The 26,397-nt window shown below is 41.2% G+C and overlaps 1 protein-coding gene across 5 annotated transcripts; it reads right to left on the bottom strand.

Annotated features, from left to right (window-relative positions):
- Positions 1 to 1,200: 1,200 nt before the first annotated feature.
- LOC119134475 lies at positions 1,201 to 25,732 on the bottom strand. 5 transcript variants are annotated; one of them, XM_037271161.1, is made up of 35 exons: positions 25,040 to 25,732; positions 24,579 to 24,668; positions 24,073 to 24,177; positions 23,420 to 23,536; positions 20,356 to 20,502; positions 19,846 to 20,037; positions 18,977 to 19,060; positions 18,647 to 18,765; positions 18,136 to 18,250; positions 17,977 to 18,054; positions 17,790 to 17,905; positions 17,005 to 17,167; positions 14,233 to 14,354; positions 14,043 to 14,136; positions 13,612 to 13,761; positions 13,366 to 13,509; positions 12,806 to 13,056; positions 11,877 to 12,000; positions 11,338 to 11,496; positions 10,851 to 11,003; positions 10,048 to 10,259; positions 9,586 to 9,766; positions 9,361 to 9,513; positions 8,895 to 9,239; positions 8,620 to 8,730; positions 5,376 to 7,265; positions 4,816 to 4,920; positions 4,658 to 4,732; positions 4,481 to 4,567; positions 4,312 to 4,403; positions 4,135 to 4,220; positions 4,007 to 4,070; positions 3,708 to 3,919; positions 2,402 to 2,554; positions 1,201 to 2,315 (listed from the first exon to the last, which is right to left on the bottom strand). In XM_037271161.1, exons 1-35 carry the CDS (start codon positions 25,538 to 25,540, stop codon positions 2,077 to 2,079), a joined length of 7,029 nt encoding a protein of 2,342 aa, XP_037127056.1. In that variant the 5' UTR covers positions 25,541 to 25,732; the 3' UTR covers positions 1,201 to 2,076. The 5 variants fall into 5 exon arrangements, with proteins under 5 accessions (XP_037127056.1, XP_037127055.1, XP_037127057.1 ...); XM_037271160.1 differs by having other exon boundaries at positions 13,360 to 13,509; XM_037271162.1 differs by having other exon boundaries at positions 11,877 to 11,988; positions 12,803 to 13,056; positions 13,360 to 13,509.
- Between the last annotated feature and the right edge of the window lie 665 nt (positions 25,733 to 26,397).

A 26,397-nucleotide genomic window follows, 5' to 3' on the forward strand; every position in this document is an offset into this window, starting at 1 on the left:
AAACAGATAGTAGCAGCGAGCTGAATGTCCAAAAGGGTCCAAAGACTTAAATGTCATTCGACCTGGGTCCTTAACCACTATGCAAAGCTGCTTCCCATCTTAGTGATTCCTAAACCGCTCTTCCCATTCCATCATTTTAACAGGCTCACCCCAAAGGTTGCAGCCGTGGGGTGCGGATAGGCTTGAGTTTCCCAAGTAAGATTGTTGTTTGCCACTTTTATCCCTCATCTCACCCCTGAGCCTTAAATCCAGCAACAAGTGGCGGTGACACGGCAGCAGAGTACGTTATAATGTCAGTAAAGGGGGGAGGGGGGTAAGCCTTCGCAGTGGTAACTCAAGTCAGCATATGACACAGAGGTCAGAGTTCACAGGTTGAGTACAAGGATCAGAGCAGGGATGATCACTAGATAGGCTTTTGTCCCTGTGGATTGCAAAGGATGCGGCTGTCATTTAAAACTTGGTTGTCTTCATTGTGGTTACAATGTCATGCTTTTCCAGTGAGTTGAGGAATTTCATTTAGGCACTAAAATGCCCCAAGTCCTCAAAGAAGAGAATCTGCAAATCCTCACTCTTCTCTTTTTAGTTGTTTTCAGTGCAATGACCAGGTGTCCAATATTTTTGCACATGTTGTGGACCTGATGTAAGTACGCAGTTTTGAAAGTACATCGATGTGACACATGAATGTACTGTAGCTTATGTACATTAAACAAACTGCTGTGTGAGTCATGCAGCAGTCAGAGATGTGATAATGGTTCTCACATTGCTGACCTGCAATGATGGATGCTCCTGCCAGCTTAATTTGGCACATATGGACCGCAAATACAGATCTGTCTCCATTTCGTATGTTACTGCAACGGCCGTGTGCATGTATGCACGTTTAAAAGCCAAATTTTGGGAACTGACAGGTGAAGCATTTGTTGGAGCAAAACAAAAAGTAAAATGCATATCTTATTTTGGAGCAGCTGTTCTGCACCATCAGGGCAGATGTGAGGTGACCTTTTATTTGTATTCAAAAATTTCAAGTGTATCCCTAGATGCATTAGTCTTAAAATAATTGTCCTCTATATTGAGATTAAAAGGTTGAGGAACTCCAAAACAAATTCCTAAACCTTTTTTGCAAATTTGATCCACACTAATAACGACTAATATACCAATAAAAATGTTTTAATTACAGATTAAAAACACAACTGCATGAAATCATTACTGTTAAGTTGTTTTATTATGAAAATTTGCTGTAACAAAGCATCACAAGCAGTATCCAACTGCAGGTTTTAGTGTAAGAAGAAATTAATGAGTGCAAAACACACAGGAGGGAAACAATTGTGGGCGCCACTGTAATGACTTTAGTGTATTGTACGTAAGTGTTATTACTTTAGTATGCAAATGTTCTTTCAAAATGGACTTCCTGCAGTGCTGTTTTGTACACACACTGATAAAAGACAAACAACACATCCGTTTATTTTCTTTCTTTGCCGTTTATCTTCATTGGGGGAGCTGGAGACTATCCCAGTTTAGTTTGTGTGGGAGGGATACACGCAGGTCAAGGCCTAGCTATCAGTTTTTAATAAGGCTTCTGAAATTATATGTTGTTAATGATTCTTAAAGAAATGTGAAGACTTTGATCATGTTAATTATTTTCTACAAAAATTATCAGCTTGAATTAAAAGTGTAAGAAACATCAATATGCATCACCATTTATGCAAATCTCTGCAAATGTTTCCATTTTCAGCGAGCAATTTTTTTTTTTTTAACAAGCCCCATGTGGTCCTCGAACCCGGATTAAAGCGTAAATGCATGTTTTTGGTATTTGGGAAGAAGTCTGAGTACCTGCAGAAAACCCAGGCAAGCACAAAAATGCTAACTCCACTATTTATCGTGCTGCCTCATAGAACACAACAAAAATGTAAAATGAAGACAAGCGGCAAACTAAACTACATAGCACACACAGTATCAAAATCACACAGAAATCTCACACATTCAAATAAAACTGCGAAAGCAACTCTGAATATAAATATAGTCAGTAGTAGATAATACTCATAAAAACGTGCACTGCACATTAGAGCGACCGGTGCAAAGTCACATGTCCTTTTTGCCAAAGAACTTCTTAAAAACTGATTTGTTGCCAGGCCGGGGCAGGCTGGTGTAGCTCGTGGGTGGGCAAGCGTTCCGCTGCCATCCGGCCACCATCACCGGTGGCACGCTACAGGTCTCACTGTCCATTGACTTGTCTCCCAGCACTAGTGTCACACTGTAGTTAGACCCTTTCTCCAGACCTCCGCAGTTCTGCTGCGTGGGTTTGATCTTCTGATAGGTTGCTAGGAGACACACAGAACGCAAATAGTCGACACGCTCTCAGACGACGTATTGTCAAGGTCATTCAGGTTAATAGGCGTAAACTAACCAGAAGTGAAAGAGTGGGAGGGAAACTTGCTGCTCGGCCAGTCCTGATTGCTGTGTGGGGGAGACGGATGGGAGGAAGAGGTGTTGTCTCCACTTCCTCCCTGAGTCACCATCTGCTTACAGCTGCTGCCATCATAATCATCATCATCATCGTCTGTGAAGAAATGAAGCAATGTGCATGAGTCACAATGACGTAAAAGAGCTAGTCATGGCATGCAAGCTCCCTCTAGTGATACTTGAAAGAATCACTGAATTAAATGTTCAAACTGCATTGTGTTAGGGTGGCTTACAGTTTTGTTTGTTTGTACAATCCAGTACAATACATTTGTAAAGCACAGTTTGGTTGGAAGAAGTTTGTACTTTATACTAATGTAAAAACTCTGTTCCGATCCCTGTCACGTATAATTCTAAAACCGTTAGAGACCAACAGTATACTAATATTCAACTATTTTACTTATTCATGATGAAAGTTACTACTCTCTCATTGTTATTAATAAAAGACTATGTATTTTATATATGTATTTGTACTTTTACTTATACACTTGCTTTTTCATGTTAATATCTATAATAATAATAATAATAATAAATAGTAGTATAACATAGCCAGTGTTATTACAACTCATCAAGATCTTAATAAAAATAAAAAAGCCCAATGGCAATGACAGAACTGCGCATAAAACACATAAAATGATTTAATAAACTTTTGAGAGATAAAACCTCTGCCATGTTTTTGCCAAACACTGAGACCTACTACGCTACTGTATTTTAATGTTGGTCGTGGTGTAGCTTTATAGACAGCCAAGTAGTTTTATTTATTTATTTATTTATTTATTTATTTATTTATTTATTTATTTATTTATTTAACCAGTGTAGAAAATTGAATTCCTAATATTGATTCAGTCCAGGCCCGGGCAGCAGTAAAACAATACATGGGCTCCCCCTAGTGTAGAAGATCATAACTGCAATGACTCACCCATTATGTCCATCTAAAAGACAACTCCCTTAAAATGTGTTTTTAAAGGACCAGTTGTGTTAAATGGATATTCTTGTGTTCAGCAATCATAATAATAAAATAATAATACATTTTAAGTCTTAAGTCTATCTGTCCCAATCATTTTGCTCAACTAAAAAAAGGTATTTCATTACAAACTGTATCTGTAAAAGTTGAAATCTTAATCTATTGTCTCATAATCATCTTTTGTTTACTTGGCATTTCTGATATTTATATACGTCTACAGCAAAACTAGAGAAATCACTGTTGGAGTAGAGTGCACAGTCTGTATACATAGAAGACTCGAGGGCCTTACTGCAGGAGTGTCCATGTGTGGATGAAATGCTCGAATGTTCCTCCATACGTTTTAGGTGACTGTGCGGCAAGCACGTGAACTCTCTGGAGAGGACAACCATGTCTCTGGCTCGGTTCAGGGGTTTCCGTCTGGGAAACGTGGAGGTGACATCATGCTGGGAGGAGCAGTAGCATTTGGCCAGACCATAACAAGCTGAGCACAGAGGGGGGCTTCTGTTGGGAGGGACAGATGTTTTCTTTCCATTACAGAGTATTCGTTGCAAGAGCAATGCTGTTAGGTTGGACAGGATCTTTTCTTACAAGGAAACGAGGACGTCTTGAGCTACTGGGTCGCTTGATAACGCAGACACAGACTGACTTGCACCTTTTAAGATAGAACGAAAGATTATTGCATTGTCGTCTTACTGACATACTGTAAATCTCTTTACCTGTGATTGCTTGTATTTTGTTCATCCATTTATTCATCAGAAAGCGTGACGAGGCATTGAACAGATATTCAGAGCCATCACGTAGCCTGAAGGCCACAAAAGTTGGAGATATTCACACAGCTAACCTCCTTTGTTACATCTGAAATCATTGTAATGCATTATGTTTTACCATCTTACCTCAAACGGAAGCAGTTTGGTTTCTTGGTGTACTCTGGTGCAGATGAACACTCGGCTCCAGTGAGGTTCAGCGGGAGGCCACATGCAGAACTCTGCAAGGCAGCAAAAGTTGACCACTACTGAGCGTGTATTACTGTCTGATTTTATTATTCATGGAGATTGTACTCACCCTCAGTGTTTCCTTTCTATCCTGATAGAAGCATAAGGTGTGACGATATAAGACCGTATGGTATGAATTCCAGCCTCTGGAGGCAGCCTGTGGAAATAAGATAAAAGTATGCTGCTGACTGGGGACTTTACACTTGCTGACCGTGCTCACTTGAATAACAAATGGAAGCTTTCTTACTTTCTTTCCTCCAAGTTGAAGCTTTTGCTTCCTCTCGAGAGTTCCCTCCATAGATTGCAGATCAGGATTTTCATTCTAAAAGGCGTTATAAAAGTGATTCTGGTTCTTTCAATCGAAGGAGACTAATTTCTGAGGCAAAAAGATGCTTTCAATCTTACTAGGGTAGCGCAGCGCCCTCTTGTGGCCGTTGACGCGTCCTGCATATCCCTGGGTTCAAAGTTTTGAGCATCCTCGTTTTGGTAACAGAAACCGTTTGACTGACGCTGTTGAGAAGAAAATGTAAATATCAGCCATCCCGAAATAAACATAAAATGACGTTTTAAATGATGATTTATATTTACTACTATTTATCTTTTCATGACACTGTATGTAGGGAATTTAGATTAGAAAGTATTCCTACTTAAAACTGCTTGGTGATTATGTAGCGGAAACAGAACATTGTGGTTGTCAGTATTTTGGAAACTCTTTTATGCTGATTTTAACTAACATTAAATGAGTAGTGTCACATCGGCCAAAGAACAACTATTAAATTTGGAAGCTGAACGACTTGGCACTGCCTGAGAAAAGTTTTTTTTTTTTTATATTGGTTTTGGCAGAGGCTTGAACTCTGCACTATGCTGGGAAAATGTGGGCAAACACGGCAAAATAAAACAAAAAGTCACATTAACAGAAGTAAGATGAATTGATTCAACAATTCAGGTCAGCATGGTCACTTTACCTTTGAACTAGCTGTGTGTTCTCCAATCTCCTTCCCATCTTTTGACTCTTCCTCATCTTCCTCCTCTCTGTATTGGTAGACATATTTCTGACTGTCACCAACATCTGGAAGTTTCAACTGATCTGCAGCTGTTTCGTTCACAACCACTAAGGTCTTGTCAATTTGATCCCTATTTGGAAAAGCTGCCCAGGACCTTCTGTCTCTTACAGTTTGCGGCGGGCCCTGGAAACTCGGCTCCTTGCTGCCACCCAGGAGGCTCTGGATGCTAGACGGCAGCCTGAAGTCGGCCACAAAGAGGTTGGGTTCTGAAACCGTGGCCAGGTTTCGATAGAGATTAGCGGGCAGTTTGCTGGTGCATGAGCTGGGAGTGGGCTCACTCGGCTGATCCGATGAGATGGGCTCGTCTTGGCTAGGCTGGTACATGATATCTGAGCAGATACTCTGCCTCAAATTGCTAGTTTGATTCCAGATGCCTTCCAGCTCTTCTTCTTCCTCCTCAAACTGTTGATGGTCCAGGTGGACATGGTCTTGTTGTGGATCTTCTTTGGGTTTTGAAGCGCCCACATTTTCTGTCATCTTCATGCGATCAACGCGTCCTACTTGAAGGGACAAGAGCCTCCCAACCATTCCGGTAATCTGGGGATTATCTGGACAAGATGCATCAGGATGAAGTTTGATGCTGCTGGAGCTGGAGATACCCGAGTCTACCGAGTCTTGACGAACATTGATAGTCGATTTGACATTGACAATCATATGAGAAGCTTGGTGTGGACACTGTCCTGGCTTCTCATCATGTCCACCTCGCGTGATTGCACTTTTATGGTACTTGTGTCCATTGAGGTCCCGAATAAGTGTATGGACATTTGGGCACTGGTGTTTAGGAGCCGCAGTGCCTATGGCTAAAGTCGCTTGATTCACATAAATAGGAGGTTGGGAAAACTTGCAGGTGTCATCCTCGACAGTTTTGAGTCCTGGTGACATTTCATCCTTTTCCTGCTCGGCATCACCCTGCAGGTTGAACTGCCTTTTGGACGAACAAGATGCCAACTGAGCCTCGTCTTTTTCTGGAGGAGGTGTGTGGAAATAGCCGTCATTATCAGGCAAGTCTTTCACAATTTCTGTAGACATCTGTGTCCCAGAGCTGATTGCGGCTCTGCTAGCAGCGTTGCCTGGCGACGATCGGATTTGTTTGAATGAACTTAATTCTGTGTGCCGTTGGAAGTTTGGATCTGGATTCGTCCCGGAAGCCTTATTGGATTCTGGAGGAGCTATAGTTATGATTTCCTGAATGCTAGGGATGAGAGTCATGTCCTTTGTCAAGTCGAAGCTCAACACAGAGCCCAAGGAAAGAAATCTGCAGCGGCCTGCCCCTTGGGTGGAGGTGACTGGTCCCTCTGAAACAGCATATGGAGTAATAGCGTCCTCTCCAGTGCACTCCAACTCTCTCAGTGGCGGATTCTTTATGCCTTCCATAGAGTCAATTCCATCCCCGCACTGTGGCGAGCTTTTCTTCCTTCGACCGTCTTTGAGTGGCCAGGTACGCGTGTCATAAGTGACCGTCTCACCGGCATAAAGGGGCTCATCTGCTTCCTGGTCGACACCCATGACTTTCTGGATGGTATGCCTGCGAGTGTCGTGCTTTCTCTTCCTCTTCTTGCCCATTCGCTTAAGGCTGCAGAATATGGAGTTGTTGACATGTCTTCCATTCAAAGGGTGGAAGGATACGCTAGTCTGAGGTGCTTGCGCTGTGGAAGGTGGTGAAAAGAAGGATGGCGAGGCACTAGGGGAGGCCGAGGATGTCAAGCGGCTCTTTTGACGCGGGAGAGAGATACTTTCGTACACCGGGGCCACAGCTGAGTTGTTGTCCTTGACATGGAAGTAAGTACTCACCTACGAAGAGATAGAGAGACGTGTGAATGTTTTTTTCTTCCCTCCCATCAGAGATACGTGTTGCCATTTTACAGTCAGCAAAGAACTAGATCTGTTTCATGTGTTAATGATAGAATGAGCACTGAAAAAATACAAAACATGACTTATATTTGTGTGCGAACATTCAACCCATTTATTTATATGAACTTAATATTATCATGCAATTTGTTAAGTGAAAGCAAAGAAAAAAAATGTAAATCTGCATCCTTTGGAAGACCAAGGTGCAAGAGCACCAAGAAACTTATTTCGTGATGTACTGTGAATCAAAAGTGACTGTCTCTGAGCTACAAACACATCTGTGTGGGGACATCTGGAACTGTGGAGCAAAAAAAAAAACAACTAAAAATGGAACCTAAGCTACTTTGAAGCTGTACTTAAGGTTGGAAAGGAGAGAAAAAGCAATAAAGTGGGAAACTAAAAACCATTTAAAGAGGTCCGGGAAACTTTACTGAATCTGTCATCACGACAACATCAGTGCTTACTCCACATTAGAGTTACAAGAAGTTTGTTGGTAAAACGATAACCATCATACTTAAGAAAAGCAAGCTTATTTTTTCTTTGCTGTTGTTGACATGATGATGTGCTGACTGGTGGATATAAATTCAATATGTTACACGGTAGTTGATATTAAGCAGACCGAGTGAGAGGATTTTTTTTTCTCAGCCTGCAAATATGTTCGACAGTGAGCGGGCCAGCCAGCCCACATTGATCTCTTATGTTTTAGTATTGCGTTCAAATTTTGTGCATGAGCTGTCTGTGAATATGAAAACTGAAAATCATCCCTTCTCTCATGATTTTTCTTTCTTCGTAAGTACCGTACTGAAAGAATATTACTGATGTCGTCAGTGACCTGCCCACATCAACTTGACTTTCATCACAATGTGATTGACGTAAATCAAATCTGAAGTCATGGTTATATAGTAAAAATAACACACCCCTATTTCCCTCCTGTAAAATATCGCTCCAGTTATTGTGCATCATTAAAGCCGAATTTATAGGCTTCTTGTTTGCATTTATGAAGTTTGTGAGAGGAAAATTCTTAGCACTACCAATAAATTGTATTTTCACGTTTTTCGAACTGACACGTGAACATTAACCAAAAACAGAGATTTGTGATGCCGTGAGTAAAATAATATTTTGTCAGCGATAAGGTTTTCAAATATTTCGTCCAAGTGTAAAACGTCTCATCTTGGCAAATGGAGCAGGGCCGGCCGGCTGCACTTTATACGGTGTAAATAACTCCACACAGCATGCAGTCTCAGCACACTTGAAGGCGAGCGCAGCATGCGTTGTCAATTCACACCCTGCAATTTACCTCGTTTGCACTCTGCCGATAAATCTTTTTCTTTCGCTTTAAACTACCCAAAGTATTTTCCAAAAGCCCCTGGCAGCGCTTCCAGAATTTTTTACAGGCAGGCGCACTGGGCTAAAGGAGAGAGTGGGCAAAAAGACAATATATGACGGCCAAAGCAGAATGAGAAATGAACAAAAAGCAGATAGTCAAGGAGAGGTGCTGTTGCTGTTGGTAATATCATTGCGATGTCTGAAAAGCCATTTGCTGGATGACCCAAAACTATAAAGTGTACTGACCCTGTGGAGAGCCTCCGAAGTTTCTTCTACATCATCAATCCAAACAGGTCGATCGACCACCTGCACCTGGCTGTCCCCTGTGTTACCAAAGCTGAGAATGAGGTTGACCATGCTCCCTAAAGAGGAACTGCTGGGCTCCTTAATGACCGTGACGGCCGGTGTGGGAGACTCTGATCGTTGAATTATACTTTTCATGACCTCATAGTCATCTTCTAACTGCTTCTCGTTTGGTTGTTGTGCATGTCCAGGAAACTTTTCTGAGCTCTGGCTGTCTTCTCTCGCCTTGGATTTGCTTTCGTCTGAGATGATATTCAGAGACTGGCAGAATTCGTAAGAATTTGTTGACTGTTAAAAAAAGAAGCCAGAAAAAAGCCAATTAGTTATTACAAATATTTTCATTTGTTTTAAACAGTGAGTGTATCTTGAGCAAACTTTTAAAATTTCAGGTGATTTTTTGCAAACGTACCTCTGATGGGGAGCACAACGTGGCCTCGGAGTAAATGTTATCGATTGGGGACTCCTGCATACTCTTTTTGTCATTCCACTCTTGTTTCTTTGCTATCCAGTGCACAGAAATCCACCCAAGCATACTCCGCAGTTCCTCTATCCGCTCTCCTACCTGGAACACATTACTAAGGGTCAGAAGGAAAATCATCCGGTGATCCAGTGATACATATAAAACCCAGCTCACCATCTGAGTGAGATGGTGTTCTTTGTCTAAAATGTTTCTCCCAGATGCTGCCAGCTGGTCAAACTCTTTAAACTTCTGCTCAATTTGTATATCGAGCTCTGTGGACTGCAGGCTTTGTCCATCTTCCCTCAAATGCAAGGTATCGGAGAAAATGCATGACCGGGTGTCCTCTGTCCATGAGCTAGTCACAGAAGTGGAGGTGAGGTAAGAGTTGTTGGAAGAGACAAGGAACAGACTTGTGAGGATAGTCATTCACAGAATATGAGAATGACCAGACCTCCACCCAAAACGGACGTACATTAGCTTGTCAGATTCAGACCAGGAAATGAGTTCGAACTTCCTGAACACGTCACATTTTAAGTTAAGACCTTTGCTCTATACTTTTTATAGATGTCCACACAAAATGAAATATGGCAAGAACATCTGGCCTTAAAGAAGGGCTTACCCCTGCAATGAGCTTACATTATTGCGAGGTAGCTCCTGAAGAAGTCTTGGAGATGCAAGAATTCTTGCAGACGTGATTTGAGCTCCACCATACTTTTCCCCAGCTCCATCCAGACCTTCAGTGTTGCCCGAATCTTGGTCCAAAGTACTCTTTCTGGGCAGAGCTCCTTCAAGCGAGAAGCCTGGCTCTCCATCTCCTTGACTTCATCAGTAAGAACTTCATAGTCAATCTGTGAGGATCACAGAATCCCGATTACAGCATCATCTTTGGCACAGTTTTTGTGAGCATGTACCAGTTGTAATGTTGCCCATGACTTCATATGTTCTCTACAGCAGGGAAAACATATGGTCCACATATGTTTGATCACGCAATAGCAAACAAGCCATCGTGTCCACCTTTTTTTCTTCCTTTTGACAAGGCGGTAATTAATCGTGTTAAAGGTTCTCTGGGAGCGATACTTTATTCCGTCCGTCTGCAACAGTGAGCATCAAGAACAGTGAGATAGGATTCCTGTCTCCTGACGGTATATTTATTTCAGTTTGTGGGATTAGGTCATTTCTGCTTCACTGGTATTAGGTCCAGATAGCTGTGCGTGTGTGTGCGCACATGACTCATACAGATATTTAGTGTTTCCAAACGTACACCACTAACTCTGTTTCCTTCGGATGTGATACACCCATTAAACACACAAACATACACACACAGATCAAAATCTGGCAGGAAACAAAAATGCGTGTATCCTTAATCTAAAGTCAAAAATGATTCAAGACCATATTAGCCTTAGTGAACTTCTGAATTTGGAAAACAATCTTTCGCTCACCTCAAGGTGGGTGTTCCTCTCCCGCAGAGTCTCAAAGTCACAGTTATCTGGCTCACATTGGACAGCCAGATCTGTCTCCTTCTCAAGGATCTCCAGGTTAAGCTCATTGCAGCCGCAGAGGCACTCCTCCAAGCACACAGCCAGTCTGGCTTGCTAGTGTTACACACAAGTCATCATGAGAACTTGTAAAATTGTACTTTTTAGTCATTATTCCTCAGTGAGATAAACATTACAAATGTTATAAGGTGACGTCGATGCCCTTAGACATGTTTATGTGCTATCCTGACGTGCGCTGCATAAATCACATGACTTAAAAGAAAACGGCCCAAAAAAATGCTCATTTGTGGCCTTTTAAATCCATAGCATGCAAATCAAACCAGATGCTGCTATTTTTTTTTTTTTTTGCACAATTGTTGGCATAGAAATTCTTTTAACCTTTCTACCAAATAATACACAGGTTTCTGTACTTATTCTTATCTTGTCCAACCTGGCTCAGTAGCTCCTGTATGGATTCTCCCACTGTGTCATTCAGTATCGCCACCGTTTCTCCCAGTTCCTCCACATGGTCGCCCATGCTCAGATTAGCCTCACCGCTGCTTTGAAGTCCCAGCAAGTCAGGAATTGATGAACGCTTACTGAGGAGAGGCTATACAAAAATATCTATTATACTTTATGTACTTCAAAATAATTTTTTTTTCAAGGTACCGTATTTTCCGCACTATAAGGCGCACCTAAAAACCTCCAATTTTCTCAAAAGCCGACAGTGCGCCTTATAATCAGGTGCGCCTTATATATGGACCAATATTGAGCCACTACAGCAGGCGTGTCCAAAGTCCGACCCGTGGGCCAAATGTATATATCTTATATATATATGGACAAAGTTTTAAAATGGGTCATTCATTGAAGGTGCGCCTTATAATCCGGTGCGCTTTATAGTGCGGAAAATAAGGTAGTTCATATAAAGACAGAGGGGAAGACAAACAGGAAAAAAACAAGACAGGAAAAAAGTTATTTGGTATGTCTTACCTGATTGAAGCAATATTGACTACTGTCAAGCTCTTGACTCTCCTCAAGCTCCAAATGCTCCAAAAACTCAGTCAGCATTTGCTCGGAACTCTGCTGAGTCAGGGCGTTTTGAACACGTTGATACCTGGAAACATTTGAAACACTGGAAAATCAGGCACACCGAAATAATCACCTGCATTCCCAGTTGAGCGCTTTTCAGCAAGGATATTTGACACACAATGTATCATCTGAGTTTATTTTACTATGCAAGAACCATGTTTTGATGTCGTCATGTGTCACATAAACAAATCTAAATCAGAGCAAGGTTCTACCTACATGTGTGCAGAATTTACTTTTGAGATGGGAAACAGAGCCGTTTGAAAGGATATTTTTCCACATTAAACGGGGTTGAAGTTGCTTGCGTTCAATGTTAATAAATGACACTGGCCCAACTGCGGGTTCGTGAGAGTTTTCTTGAGGTGTCTATTCCAGGCCTTGCTCATTACCTACTCTGAAGAACCTAAATGGAAACTTTTACCACTCTTTGTTTTCTTTAGTCAGTTTGGTGTTCTTTGCAGCCTGGTTTTTATGAGTATAGGTACATCTAATGATACAGCTAAATCCCAAGTTGTATTTAGTGACCATGGCAACGACCTTTCATGCTATAAGTCAACCAAAGCATGGAAAGGCTGAGTCTGACATTCATTGTGTGGTGGGGAAGTAGATGTCAAGACAGGTTTAGACATCATGTGCTCTATGAATCAGAAATGACGAAGCCTTAAACGGATGAGCACATCGAAGAAAAAAAGAATCTGTGGTTATTCTGTATTTTTCTGTCTCAATAATAAAAACTCAGAAATAAATGAAATTACAACTGGCAAGCAGAACATTCATAAATCTCCCAGTTATGGGTACAACTTCTTTGTTTAAAAAATGACATCTGATCTTACTTTCTGTCCATCTCTTCCATACGCAAGCCATGTGCATGTAGGTGACTGCGGCCATGGAGACGCTCCACCTCTTGTCTGAGCGTATCGAGCTCGAGGCCACGAATGGCTACTTCTTTCACTAGCCGACCACTCTCTCGTTCTTTAATTGACGTGGTTTCAGGGTCACAGGCTAGCGAGGACTCCTTCATGGAAATCTCCGTCGACTCCAGCCCGGCCTCTCGGCTTCCAAGTCTCTGTCGTACTTTAAAAACCTTTACAGTAAAGAAACTGAATGTCAAAGTTTGCGAGAGCTGTACTTTTCATTGCAAGAAACCTGGCCCAGTATAAGCAATGAAAATGTGGCTGGTTCGCCACTTATACTTTGTAAAATACCAAAGTCATATTCACTTAATACCATTGTAAATCAAATTTGAATGAACTGCAGACACAATCAGCTCTGGACATGAACTTTCTCACAAAGGAAAAACATACTTAATCATCTGCCATGAGCCCATTCATTTCAAGACAATAATTTCTGTCTGACTTGAGAGTACAGGTTATGCGATGAATGTTACCCTCACGCCCAGGTCTTCCGAGGCCTGCAGGAATACAGCATTCCTCTGGTGTCTCCTCTGCAGTTCTTCCCAAAGCATCTCCAGCTGGCCGAGGAACTGTTCTATCCTGGTGCTGCCTGGATGCTGAGCGCGGACCAACCCATAGCCCTCCTGAAAATTGGACATTCAGATAATTTGAATAACTGTCCATCGATTGGGCAAATTACAAGTGAAAAATTCATGCAAGTTTAACTTATTCAGGCTGTAGCTTACTCTTTTGACCACCTCTATCCTGGCTTTGTTGGTGAGGATTTCTTGTTGCACTGCATGTTGGCACCTCCTGGCCTCCTCTGGTCCCTCGCATGTGGCTATAGAGCACACTTGTGTGGCCATAGAAACATTTTCCTTCAGCCAGGACAAAGTCTGCAGAAAGCAATTAGGTTAAAGAGATGGGACGTTAGCTTACGAGAATAGATGTTCACCATTCCAGACCTAATAAAAAAAATCTTTTGCATAGGTACATATGAGCATCTAAGTTTACTTCTACATAGCAGCATTGTGTCTGGAAGAACAAGCGAACACAAATGGAGTACCAACTAAGCGGGTTGTGCAATGAAATTTGATGGCTTGAGAACGAGATGTATACGTTTTTTCCCTTCAAAAAAAAATAATTTGGGGGGTGTTGCTGGCAGAGGTAAGTTTACCTTGTCAGCTGACACAGTGAACTTCTGGAGCTGAATATGAAGCTGTGGGTGGCCTCTCAAGGCAGTGGCTTGCTTGGTTTCACCTCTAGGGTCTCTGTTGGAAAGAACACACAGACATGGAACTCATATTATGACTTACATAAAGACTTTATTACATAAGAGCGAGGGAGTACAGCTCGGCTGACATTACCTTTCCCTCCCTGAATGATGACTGATGACATCATCAGGCCCATCTCTCATGGGTAAAGAGGTGTGGTTCACACTTTGCTGCGCCTGGCTTTGCTTAGTACTCCCACAACATTCAGATGTACCCTGGCGGAAAGAATAAATTATCAAACGTAAGATAAAATGTATTCCGCAAACTTGAAGCGAACTCATTGGCTGGGTTAAATGAAACACACAATGCTAATTACACAGTTGGACAAGACCAAGAATAACCCCCAAAATACTTCTCGCATGAAAACCACGACCACAAAAAGGCGAAGTATGACAGTTTTCGGAAAACAAATACAGAACAAGATGGCCGTTCAAAGTTGTCACGAAGCTAACCCCTGATTTAAATGCCACATCCCAGTACAAGAAGGATTAATGGAGCCGACATCCATTCCCAACACATTTGCTTCTGTTCTCCTTTCTTCTTAATATAAACAATCTGTCAAGTGTGCCCAACATCCAAAGATTATGAAAGTGATGAAGTCAGACAGTGCAAGTGAATCTTTTGAAGTGGTATTCTGCTTTTCAGGCCATCTCGTTTCACAAGACACTTCTACCGACAGTAGTGTTGAAGCTCATCTGTTTTCGACTTGAGTGTCTTCCTATGAAGTGATGTCAGCCAAAAACTATCACTTAGCACCGAGTCCATCTGGTCTGCAGGCCTAGCGTCTGACAGCACTTAGCCGGAGAAACAAATCATGTTCGTGTTTACCTCTAGCAATAGAGAGACCGTACTACTGGCATCCATACTGATAAGTGAGCGCAGGCGTATGGATGTTGATGTATACACGGGCAACTAAAATACTTTTGACAAGTGGATGTATTTATGCACGATGCATGCGGTCAACAGTATTTGCACACTAGAACGTGTCTGTTAACAAATTAAGTTGTCCAGCTGCAAATACTAAGTGCCGTATTTTCCGGACTATAAGGCGCACGTTCAATGAATGGCCCATTTTAAAACTTTGTCCTTGTATAAGGCGCACCGGACTATAAGGCGCACCATTAATGCGTCATGTCAGATTTTTAATCCAAATCAAATCATTCTCCATTTTATCTTTTTTATTTCAACTTCAGACGCAACAACTTTATAATCACAAAATAATGATCCATAGTCTTTTTGATTCATGATTCATAGTCTTCAGCGGGCCACTTATGATTGATTTCTTGACACAATGCTTCGGGCCAGTTTAAATTTAGGAATTTGGTCCATATATAAAGCGCACCGGACTATAAGGCGCACTGTCGGCTTTTGAGAAAATTTTAGGTTTTTAAGTGCGCCTTATAGTCCGGAAAATACGGTACACACAGGCGCCCGAGGTAAAACACAAAACAAGAGACAAATGACTTTCTACTATTTAACTAGTGGCTGTCTTATTGGACGTTTGGATTTTCTTTCAATTATCTTATCATAATGCGTTTTGATGTGGTCAAAGATGCACACAGACCTTGCTGCAATCTGAACGCCTGTTTAATAAATCACAAATGGCAATAAAAACACACGTGCACCCGAGAGCTGCTGGCGGCCACACACAGATTGAGTGAGCCAACCTTTCCCAAATCTGGCGCATCCCTTCTCCATGACGTCACTAACGACTCAACCTGCCCCGCCCTCACTCACAGCTCAACAGACATTACATTATTAATTGCACAACTAACAGTAATGACTCACTTGGATTAAACTGAACATAGCTACAAGCATTTTCTTGTCGAGAGAATGGAGAACATTTGAACTTTTATACAAATTACACAATACTGATGCTACACAGTCAAGTAATTTCTCTGCAGCATACTCACAGTTTGTCATTGTAAATTTATGTTCAGCTCTGTCTAAGTAGCAACATTGTCATACGCGATAGTTTTCTTACATGGTTGCCAGAATATAATTTCATTTTATGATCCACTCGCCTGCCATCTATGAACACATCAATGGCTGTAGTTTGCTCAGGGGGCAGAGCCAGGATATTATTCTGCCATAAAGTAAAAGGCTATGTAAACCAGTTGACTTTGAGGTGAAGGTAAAATTGTGTTTGCGCTGGCCCAGCCTTTACCAAGGTTTCATAGTCAGAGCTTGACAGATTTCATGGAACCTTGTGCAATACTTAAACCGGGTGTTCTTGCGGTAGCTACAAATTGGTATTTCAGGACAGAAGGGAATAAAAAGTATAATGTTAATTTTGGGACCGTACTATGAAATCTGACAATGTACTGCGATACATTACCGAATAGAAGAAATGAAAACATGCTTGTTGGGTGTCCGTGTTCACATCTAACCCCGGAAAACCCTTCTCAAACTATAAATAAGGCATTATCTAAGCCACATGTGTCAAACTCAAGGCCCGGGGGCCAGATACGGCCCGCCACATCATTTTATGTGGCCCGCGAAGTCAAATTGTGCATCAAATTCATGTGTCATTACTAGAATTGCAAATTGTCTTCACTTTTAATAATATTTGACCAGTTTTTACTCGTCTGATTTGAAAACGGGTTATTTGTCAGTTTGTTTTATAGCTTTTACTGTATATAATATGTGCTCATACATTTATTTGGGTTGACAGTCATAATGACCCTCCGAAAGAAGCTATGACTACAATGCGGCCCGTGAAAAAAATGAGTTTGACACCCCTGTTCTAAGCCATCGAACACTTTACGTGCAGATGTTTCAGGGACTGATGACACATTTCCACTCCTAGCTAAGAGCCACATTGTGGTCACGCTAGTATCATACGGTAAGACCTACATTGCTTACCGTATAGTCTTCCGTGTGACTCTGCCTTTCTCTACCCAGCTTTCCCATGCTCGTTTGAGTCTCTGTTCCCATATTGCATTGGAGTTCTTGGGTTGGTGTCAAGGGGTCAGCATCTTCCCTGGTGAATGTGGAGCCTGTGGGGGGGAGGGCTGTCCGGTCACTCCTGCAGGACAAGCAGAGCGAGAGATTGCTGTGCAGGGCCCCACAATAAACTCCAATTATGGTTGTGAATTTTCTGCCAGCGTTTGTGTCTTCTGGATTTAAATAGCCAAGGCACACGGCTTAAATGACAGCGGTTACGTCATTTATGGAACTGAAGATTGTCCCCGAGTAGGACATGCTGTGAGCATTTCATGGTCGGGCAGGGATGAGCATGATTCTTCCCAAAGATATTTCCTCATTTGGTATTTTGATGATGGCGGTGGAGAGCGTTGTCTAATGTTGATCCAAATTCTCCATGGGTGTTCTCTTGGGCTAAGATGTGGTGACTGCAGAAGTTGTTTCTGCATGAATTCATTCAGCCTTTCCTATTAATTTGGCATCCTATATATATAGTACATAAAACTTGTTATATTACTGTCAGCCTTGAAATGATCTTTTTATTTTTAATTATCCATTTACATTGTGGACATTATACTGATTTAAACACATTTTGTTTCCACTGATGATTGTCTGGTCTTATCCCAGACATTAAAATTGGTCCTTCTTTAAAATTTACTACAAAGTTTTACTGAGCTGTGCTCACAGGACCATCGTAGTTGTCTTATCCGGATCTGCTGGCTTACCTGAAAACCTTCTGAAGAGAAACCCAGCAGTCCTTCACCTCACTCTGCTTCTGTGTTACACCGGCAGCCAAGGCAGGGTGGAGATTTGAAAGCTGGGACACGCTGACATCTAACATCTAGCGCACACATGCATGTTGGTTAGGTGAGGAGTGTTCCTGAAAAATACTTTCAATTATGTTTTATTTACCATGATTTGACTGGCAATGTCACGTATTTCTCTGTCTCCGAAGAGGCCTGGCTCTTTTGAGGCAAATATGCTTTTCATCTGAGATAAAAGCAAATGTGTCAGTGATGTCATTTCCATGTGTTGGACAGGGAAAAACATCATGAAGATGAATTCGATTACCATGTTATTAATGGCAAATAACGTATTGTCAGCCTGCTGGTAAAATGAGGACACTTCCAATGCAAGATGAAGATTGTCTTTGTGTTTTTTCAGATGAGACTGCACCTTCAACCACCTGTAAACAGCAGAAAACAATTGAGAAAAAATATTTTAGTACATCTTGAACACGTGTCAAACTCAGATACGGCCCGTGGCATCATTTTATGTGACTCTAAAGGCAAATGATGTGTGTAGACTTTGTTTCTTGTAAATTGTCTTCACTTTTAACAACACTGAGATAAAATAGTTTTTTTTTTTTTACTGACCCCCCCCCCCTTAAATTCAATTGATAAATAGTTGATCAATTTAGTGGCTTCTGATTTCAAAACTAAATTTGCATTATTTTTCTGTGTGTATATAACATAATGTAAGTCAATCATACATTTAGTATATGGCTTCAACGGAAACTATAGCAACAATGTGTCCCATGAGAAAAACGAGTTTGAGACCCTTGATCTTGAAGGACACTCACATTTTATTGATATTTTTTCTCCTGCTGGAGATGCTTTTACTATCAGACTTCCCTTGTTTCTCCAGTTTTAAAGCCATGTGATTAATCTCTTCATGGAGGGTTCTATACAGCTGTTCGTCCTAAAGAAAGAAAATAAACCAACAAACTTAAATAATTACAAATGAAGAAAAGTTGTGTCCTCAAAAGCAACACAAAATACAGTACATCAAATATATACGGTGTGTTTAACCATCATAATAATTGTATTTCATTTAACAATTAACTTTGATGTAAAATGTTCTGCTTTGTTGTTTCTGAATATGACTATTCACAATTATTGCTAGCGCTCACCTGTTTTAAATCTAAAATTCTTCTGGTTAGCTGCATTTTGTCAACGTTTGCACCCAGGACATTAACAAGAGACTGCTCCTCTTCCTGTTGGCACACATAAAAGACGGCTCCATTAGTTGGGAAACCAGACATTTTTTTAGAGAGAACAGAATAATATCACATTGTACCTGCCATCAAGGAAAGGCATTAACAGAAAAAGTCCCCAGCATGAGTAGACAAGCGAATACTGTAAATAAGCGATCAAAATTCAACTTAAAAAAAAAAAAGCATCCGCCACACTATTCATGCAGTAAATGTCAGCCACTGGTTACAGCTACCCGATAAGGAAATAAATACAGGGAATAAATGCACGTGAATGAATGTGAATGATTTATAAATTAAATATTTAATGAGGCTCGGTGGCGCACTGGGTAGCACGTCCGCCTCACAGTTAGGAGGGTGCGGGTTCGATTCCACCTCCGGCCCTCCCTGTGTGGAGTTTGCATGTTCTCCCCGGGCCCGCGTGGGTTTTCTCCGGGCACTCCGGTTTCCTCCCACATCCCAAAAACATGCTTGGTAGGCCGATTGAAGACTCCGAATTGTCCCTAGGTGTGAGTGCGAGTGCAAATGGTTGTTTGTCTCTGTGTGCCCTGCGATCGGCTGGCGACCGGTTCAGGGTGTCCCCCGCCTACTGCCCGTTGACGGCTGGGATAGGCTCCAGCACTCCCGCGACCCCCGTGGGGACTAAGCGGTTCAGAAAATGGATGGATGGATGAATATTTAATGAGTTAATATCTGTAATTGTTGATCATTTAAATTTTTGTGTTGTCAAAAAATGGTAAAAACAGCCTAAATGGTATGATGTACAAGAATGAATAGCTCCACTTTACCTTCTCTTTAATCCATGTCTCAAGTTTGTCCACCTTTTTGTTGAACTCCTGCAGGTTTTTGGATCCTCCCAAGACCCTGGACTGAGTGGCAGCTGTCTGTTTCAGAATGTTCCATTGGTCTTTCAACTGGCTGAGCTGATTCTTCACAAGGTCAGAGGTGGGATTCAGTTTGCAGATCAGCTGATCACCTGTCTTTTAAAAAAGAGGTGAACAAAAGAAGCAATTTAATATCCTACAGAGTCTTTCATTTAGTGTTTTTGTGAAATTCGTCAACTCAAAAATAACCCCAACAACTCTCGATTATGCTTTTTTGTTGGTTTCTGAAGTTCTGGGTATGTTTATTATCTGTAATCTACCATTTCTGAACATTTTCTTCAAAAGATGACTATTCTAAACTCTTTGTGATTAATGGTTTCATTCAAAATGTTCTTAAACGTCAAGGTAAGTTTGCGTTTTATTGTACTGTAACATTGTAAATATTCACTGTCGTACAAAAAAAGAAAAAGCTACCTGATTAAGTTGAATTAGAGTGTTGTCAAAGTCTTTAAGATCTCGCTGAAGTATCTGTGAGGCTTCATCCCAGTCCTGCAGGGGGCAGCCCTGAATTTTCGAGTCGTCCTTCAGGTCTTGCAGTTTGCTTTTGCTCCACGTCTGAGCCTACAAAACCCATTTCCTCTTTGTTAATTTCATTCTAATCTCTTTTATAACAAGCAAATCCAATTTTCTTACACAATATACAAACACATTTTATAGAACTGTATAAATTCTGTTAAACGACTGTCGACGCCTACTGGTTGCATGACATCAGATGTGTTACCTCTCAAGACGTGTTAGTAAATACAGTGCTATTTCTGCTGATGAGGAGAGCAAAGAGAACTTGGCTTAGAGTGCTTCAGGCACATCAAGAAACTCTTTGTTCTCAATTTCATCTTATTCAGAGCAGTATTTTCACATGGCCGCTGCCAGGACACGATTGCATTAAGCTTTGTGGAGAGCAGACTTGTCTGGCTGATGACATAAATAGTTAGAACTCAAAAGTAGGTGACAAAATCCAAAAGCAGTTTATTGCCAGTTATAAAGTGCCAGCAATTCTTTCAGTCACAATGATTGATTTGCTAAATTAATAGTCTGGTACTGGCACTTCCAGTTCTAAACAAGACCAAAGTTAGAGCCTACATAAATCAGTAAAACGTTTATTTTCCACAGAGCTCTTCTTGTGTACTTTATGGAACGGCAAATTACAGCTCAGTGCACACATAAGCCATTACAATGTCAACACATTGAGCCTAAAGGAATATATATAGAATAATAAGAAATATTATAAACTCACTTCCAACATCGAGACCACACATGACAAGCCACTTTGCCCAAGAACGAAATGTGTGATGCCACTTGGCTTCAGAGAAGTTTGTGTTATGTTTACGGGACCCTAGAGGCATCTTAGGTATTTCGGTGTAGAACAGAAGGAAAAGAGTTTGACAAAATGTGCCTGCTGTTATCGCCTCAATCTGGAAGGCTCTCATAGCTCACAATGACCTCATACAGGAAGTCTATGATTCCCTTGTTTCTTCCTGTCCACTCTGCACGACAATGGCTTGTTGATCCCAATGTACAGTTGGGCCTTGGTCAAACCCCAAAAGAAGAGCGCTAATGTTGGCAGTTTAGATTCTATCACTGCTTCTATAATGTGAAAAATCTGTGACAATATTGAAAACAAAGAAGGCCTTTGGTGAATATAATTTGAAAGAAATATGGCCCAGTTTCAGACAGCCTTTTAGTCCTAAAAAGCCTCATTTTAGCAATTGAAGGTAAAAACAAGAACACAAGTGTACATTTTTACAGGTTGTAAAATGTTGACGATTCAGCTACGGTTTTAACTGCTGCAGTAATGTGGCTTGGCTCGGAAAACAACTGTGAGAGTGCAGGTTTTTAGACTTTATCATGGAAAGAGTTGGTGAAAGTGGTGTTTTGCAGAAGAAGCTTTCAATACAGCTGTGCTGAACGGCTTTGCGATCTTAACCTCAAGCATTAAGCCAATTCAAAATCTCCAACCCTAAAAAATTACATAACGCATGTAAATCAGCAACAATCAATTTCTTATGCTTGTTTCTTAAAAACTCAAGCATCACTGACCTTAAGGCTATGTTTGCTAAGATGAATAATGAACTACAGTATTGCATTGTTTTGAACACAAAAACATTTCCCAAACAGTTCATCTTATTAAAATGGACCGATTCATATTTGGCCAGATTGCCTGCGCAAAATGTCCTTCTGCCAAACTCACAGGTCCGCCGGCCTGGAAGTAAGGATGAGATAACGCGCCCCGTTCTGCAGCTCATAGAGCCTTGCGGGGCCATAGGCGTGAAGAGATGGAGCCAAACAATGATCTCATCCCTAAATAATTGCTTCACTTGTGGCGCTTTTCCCTCCTCGTCTCCCCTTAGCTAAACACGGCTCATTCAGTTCCTGGGACAAAATAAGAAGCAGTACATATTTTGGCTGATTCCATTCTTAGGCATAATATACAGCTTATAAAAGAAACACAGTCTCACACTATTCCTTCTGTGGTCACAAAGGTTTAGCAGAAAGCATTTGCCTGCATCTGACTGCAGTGGAAGACTGCACAAGTTGACTTTCAAGTTGTTCTCTTTTTTTTTTTAAATAGAAAATAGATAAAAATACTGTTAATAAGTTTAAAAAATCGCCTAAATTGTTTTCAATAGTATGAAAAAACTTTAACTGAAGATTATATTTTATATAAAATTTAACATTATGACTAAAAGGCAAAGTTAAAGTAAAAAAAACAAAACAGCAACTAGTCAACTTTGAAAATCCTTGGCAGACAGAATGGAAAAGGTAGAGTGGACCCCCACTCCCCCCTATATTTTTAGGGAAGATGCATATTGAAAAAGAAAAACAAAAAATACAGCCAGACTGATTTCTGTATTGCAGGAACTCTCATTTCTGGTTCAGGTCTTTATTATGACACAATTCCGCTCTACCAACATGAGTGCTGATGTATGATTTCATTCCAAAATAAGAAACAATAACAATTTAGGGGAGTTGATCTTTTAGATCCTCACTGATCTGAAGTCATAACAAAATTAGTGCGGTTACACATGATGCTGGTTTGGCATCTGAGGCATATTTCCCCCCAAATTTTGATTTATAAAATTGTATCATTTTTAGGGTGCTTGGAAGTTCCAGTGTAGTTTTAAAAACCTTCACAGTAATGTGGAAAAGTCTCTTCACATTAGAAAAGGTTGATGGATGATAGCAATGACATTCATTAGGATTCTAAATATATTCCATTTAAGTTTAAGAGGGGCAGCCAGGTTCCTGCTATTACTCAAGCGAGGGAATGTCACGCACAAGTAGTAACCACAATGCAGTTTTAATAAACTGCTTTTTCCATTTTCTATTTGTCTACCAATCAAGAGGTCTTTACAGCATCGTTAAAACAACATATTTACTGGTGATCGCAGCACGACAATTAAATCCAGTTCATAATTGTAAATTTTCAGTTAGTTACTGTCGTCAGATATGTAATGTGTGTTACAAAAAATATATTTACCTGCAGTACTTTCTTGTTGAAGAGAGATGTGTGCTGACTATAGCAGTCACTCTTGGATGTAACATTGGTCGGGGCTTCACTCTGTGCGTGATGCTGACATTTTTGAGGGTCTTTCTCCTGTCATACAGACAACGGGAAATTTAAATGTTAGTCTGAAAGTTCACAAAAATTTAGTCGTTAGGATTCAGGCTGCTTGTACGGATGTCAGGGGATTAACCAGTACATCTTCAGTGACCATGATTCCGACATGACGTTTCAGTAAGACTGAAAACATCCCAAGGCCAAACAACTCAATCATGTCAGCATTATATCTAATTTTAAAAAATGAGCAGAATGTTCCCACAACTCAAGCATTCCTGAACCTCTCCGGCCGGGAAACACCTGGGTACGTGGAGGAAGCAGGAGCTGGCAGATTCTCAAGTGTCTGCTATTAAACATGGGCTTGCAATGCCTGTTTCTATCTCCTGCTCAGTTTTTATCTTTGGCTACAAATAAATAAATAAATAAATAAATAAATAAATAAATAAATATAATGGAGCCAAGAAAATACATTGTTTGATTTGTTAGCATGGGTGGCAATGAAGATGCATCATGTAGTTGCATGACCTAAAAGGATGGGGGAGGCCATCGCTGTATTAGTGTGTTATTATTACCGGCCTCCATGTGGACTTTACAATGTCTTTTCTTTTGTTAACATCTTCCCTGACCTCATGTTTTCCAGTGAGCACTGCCTCTGAAGGGTGTGCTGTAACAGAGCACTACACACACACACACACACACACACACACACATGAAAACAGAGATGACTTCAACGTACACCTTGCCAAACATAACACACTTCGCCCAGTGTCATGCAACACACTACATACAGTAGGCTAAAGCGGATTGGCTTATTCTGCTGACTGATGACTTTTTCCATTTAGTGACAGCCAAACAAGAAGAAATTAAAGGACTCAAACTGCCTTTGTCATAGTGCCCCAGAAATGTGTCAAATATGGAAATGCAGAGGGCAAACAACATACTGTAAATTCACCAGCACTACTATAACAGATAAACAATAAATATTTTTTCCAAAAAGAAAAACCATGTATTTCTACTCATTTGAGGGAGGAAAAAAACAGATCAGTTTAACAGTCAAATTTTCAAAAAATCATCTTACCTGTTGGATGGACTTTTGTCGATTTAGTTTTGGTTTGGTTTGCCCCTGTATTGCCGGATAATCCTCGCCATTGCTTGTTTTCAATAAAACCTTATATTTTGAGACAAATTGCACTGTTGTTAATGATATATGTAAGCTTGTAAACCAGCATGATAAATCTATCACAAATATTCTTCAAATTAGGCTGCAGCATCATGATGCTGTTCATTAAATCTAAAGCTTTAAGGAGACAAATTAATACATTAAGACTAATACTCAAAGAGCATTTAGCGACTTAAATTTTATACATTAAAAAAAGAAAGATAAAAAATATGGATGTAAGTTTTGTAAAAAGAACACATTTAAATATGAGAATATAGCAGTTTTAGGGTCGTCTTAATCTGAATAAAACAAACATGGCTCTGGTGCGATCAAACAATCAAATACATCTATTTTTTAAATGTCATTTAAATGTCTTGTACCTTGAACTGAGAGTGAGGTTTATTGTCACAATCAACCCCAACGATCCTCGGAAGGCTGCAATCACATGTAGCGCTGATGTTGTTGTTGTTGTTGTGGTTTTTGGATGTGCTTCCCAAAATGGATCGCTGTCTTAGTCCCACAGAAATGGTGTTCTCTGGGCTTTTCTTACTCCCAGAAATTGTGATCTTTTTGATGGCTCTCGAAACAGCAGAAGAAGGCGCGAGGTTCTGGTTCAGGTGGTCTTCTGCGATCATGTCTTCCTGTTTGTGTTTCCCGGGGGCTACCCGCTGGTCGGTGGGCGCAACCAGGCAGGGTCCATGTGCGCAGACCTGCTGTCGGCTGAGGTAGAGCGAGTTCAGGTTCTGCTGCAGTGTGCAGTTATCAAGGTTCTGGCATTGCAAATAAGTCTCGGAGAACTCTTGGCATTTTGGCACGGCGGGAACTGACAGTTTAGTCCCAATTGTGAAGGGCTGTATCTTCCTGACAATACTCTCAGACATGGTCAGTGCCTTGATGAGATAAAAATCCTGGAGACCAAATTGCCGTTGTAAAGAAAAGTTTCACTCTCCTCACTCACCACGTCTGCTTGTCCAGTCTCTGAGCTGCTGACAAGTGGAAGGTTGAACGGCAAGTGAAAGGAGAGCTCAGTTGTCCACCTTCTTGTGCATGTTGAGAAGGCAGAGCACACAGCCTACGATGGCTTCCTTGGACTCTTGGGAGCTGACACGTTCCCAGACGTGGCGCAGAGCTGTGCCGATGTGCGTGACGGCTGAAGAGAGGCTTCTCCTGAGGAACTGGACCAATGAGCCAACCAGACTGCTACTGAGGAGCCTGATAACCAGGGACCGCAGCAGGATGAAAACTGCTGGCATGCTGCCTGAGTGACTTTCTGCTTGGAGTGAAAAAAAAAGCTCTTGGAAGGAGGGGGAGAGCAGAGGGTTGGTTCAAGAGAGGATGAAGTCACCACCTCTCCATTCTCTCTCTTTTTCTCGCTGTAAGGAGCTCGGAGGGGGCTGAGAAGCCTTTGGATGTCAAAACTCCAGCTGAAAAAAAAAGTTCACCAGAGACTGAGTTAAAAGTTTGAATACTCTTCAGAGTCCATCCTGTATGAGATAATATCCTCAGAGTAATCACACACACCTTCTTTCTGGTTTCGTTTGAGGAACAGAATCTGGGAGTAGACGAGGCTTTTCTGAAGCGTATCTGATGCTCCACTGAGCTCGGTCTGCCCACCGTCTGACCAGAAGTGAGAGTGAAGCCCACAGACACCTGCCTTGACCTTCCTCCATCTGCAGGAAACAGTTGTCACGCAGGTTCTCGAACACAACCTCCCGTCATTCATCTCCTCCAGCTTGAC

The sequence above is a fragment of the Syngnathus acus genome, chromosome 15 (assembly GCF_901709675.1).
Source record: "Syngnathus acus chromosome 15, fSynAcu1.2, whole genome shotgun sequence".
Classification (NCBI taxonomy): domain Eukaryota; kingdom Metazoa; phylum Chordata; class Actinopteri; order Syngnathiformes; family Syngnathidae; genus Syngnathus; species Syngnathus acus.

What these genes read in the sequence shown, in the direction of transcription:
- LOC119134475 (XM_037271160.1), bottom strand. Translation starts at nt 25,540, where the DNA reads ATGTCTGAGAGTATTGTCAGGAAGATACAGCCCTTCACAATTGGGACT. An exon ending in TCTCTTCAGAAGGTTTTCAG is followed by an intron (nt 17,168 to 17,789) that starts GTAAGCCAGCAG and finishes CTTGTCCTGCAG; the next exon opens with GAGTGACCGGACAGCCCTCC. An exon ending in TACAGGAGCTACTGAGCCAG is followed by an intron (nt 11,004 to 11,337) that starts GTTGGACAAGAT and finishes GTGTAACACTAG; the next exon opens with CAAGCCAGACTGGCTGTGTG.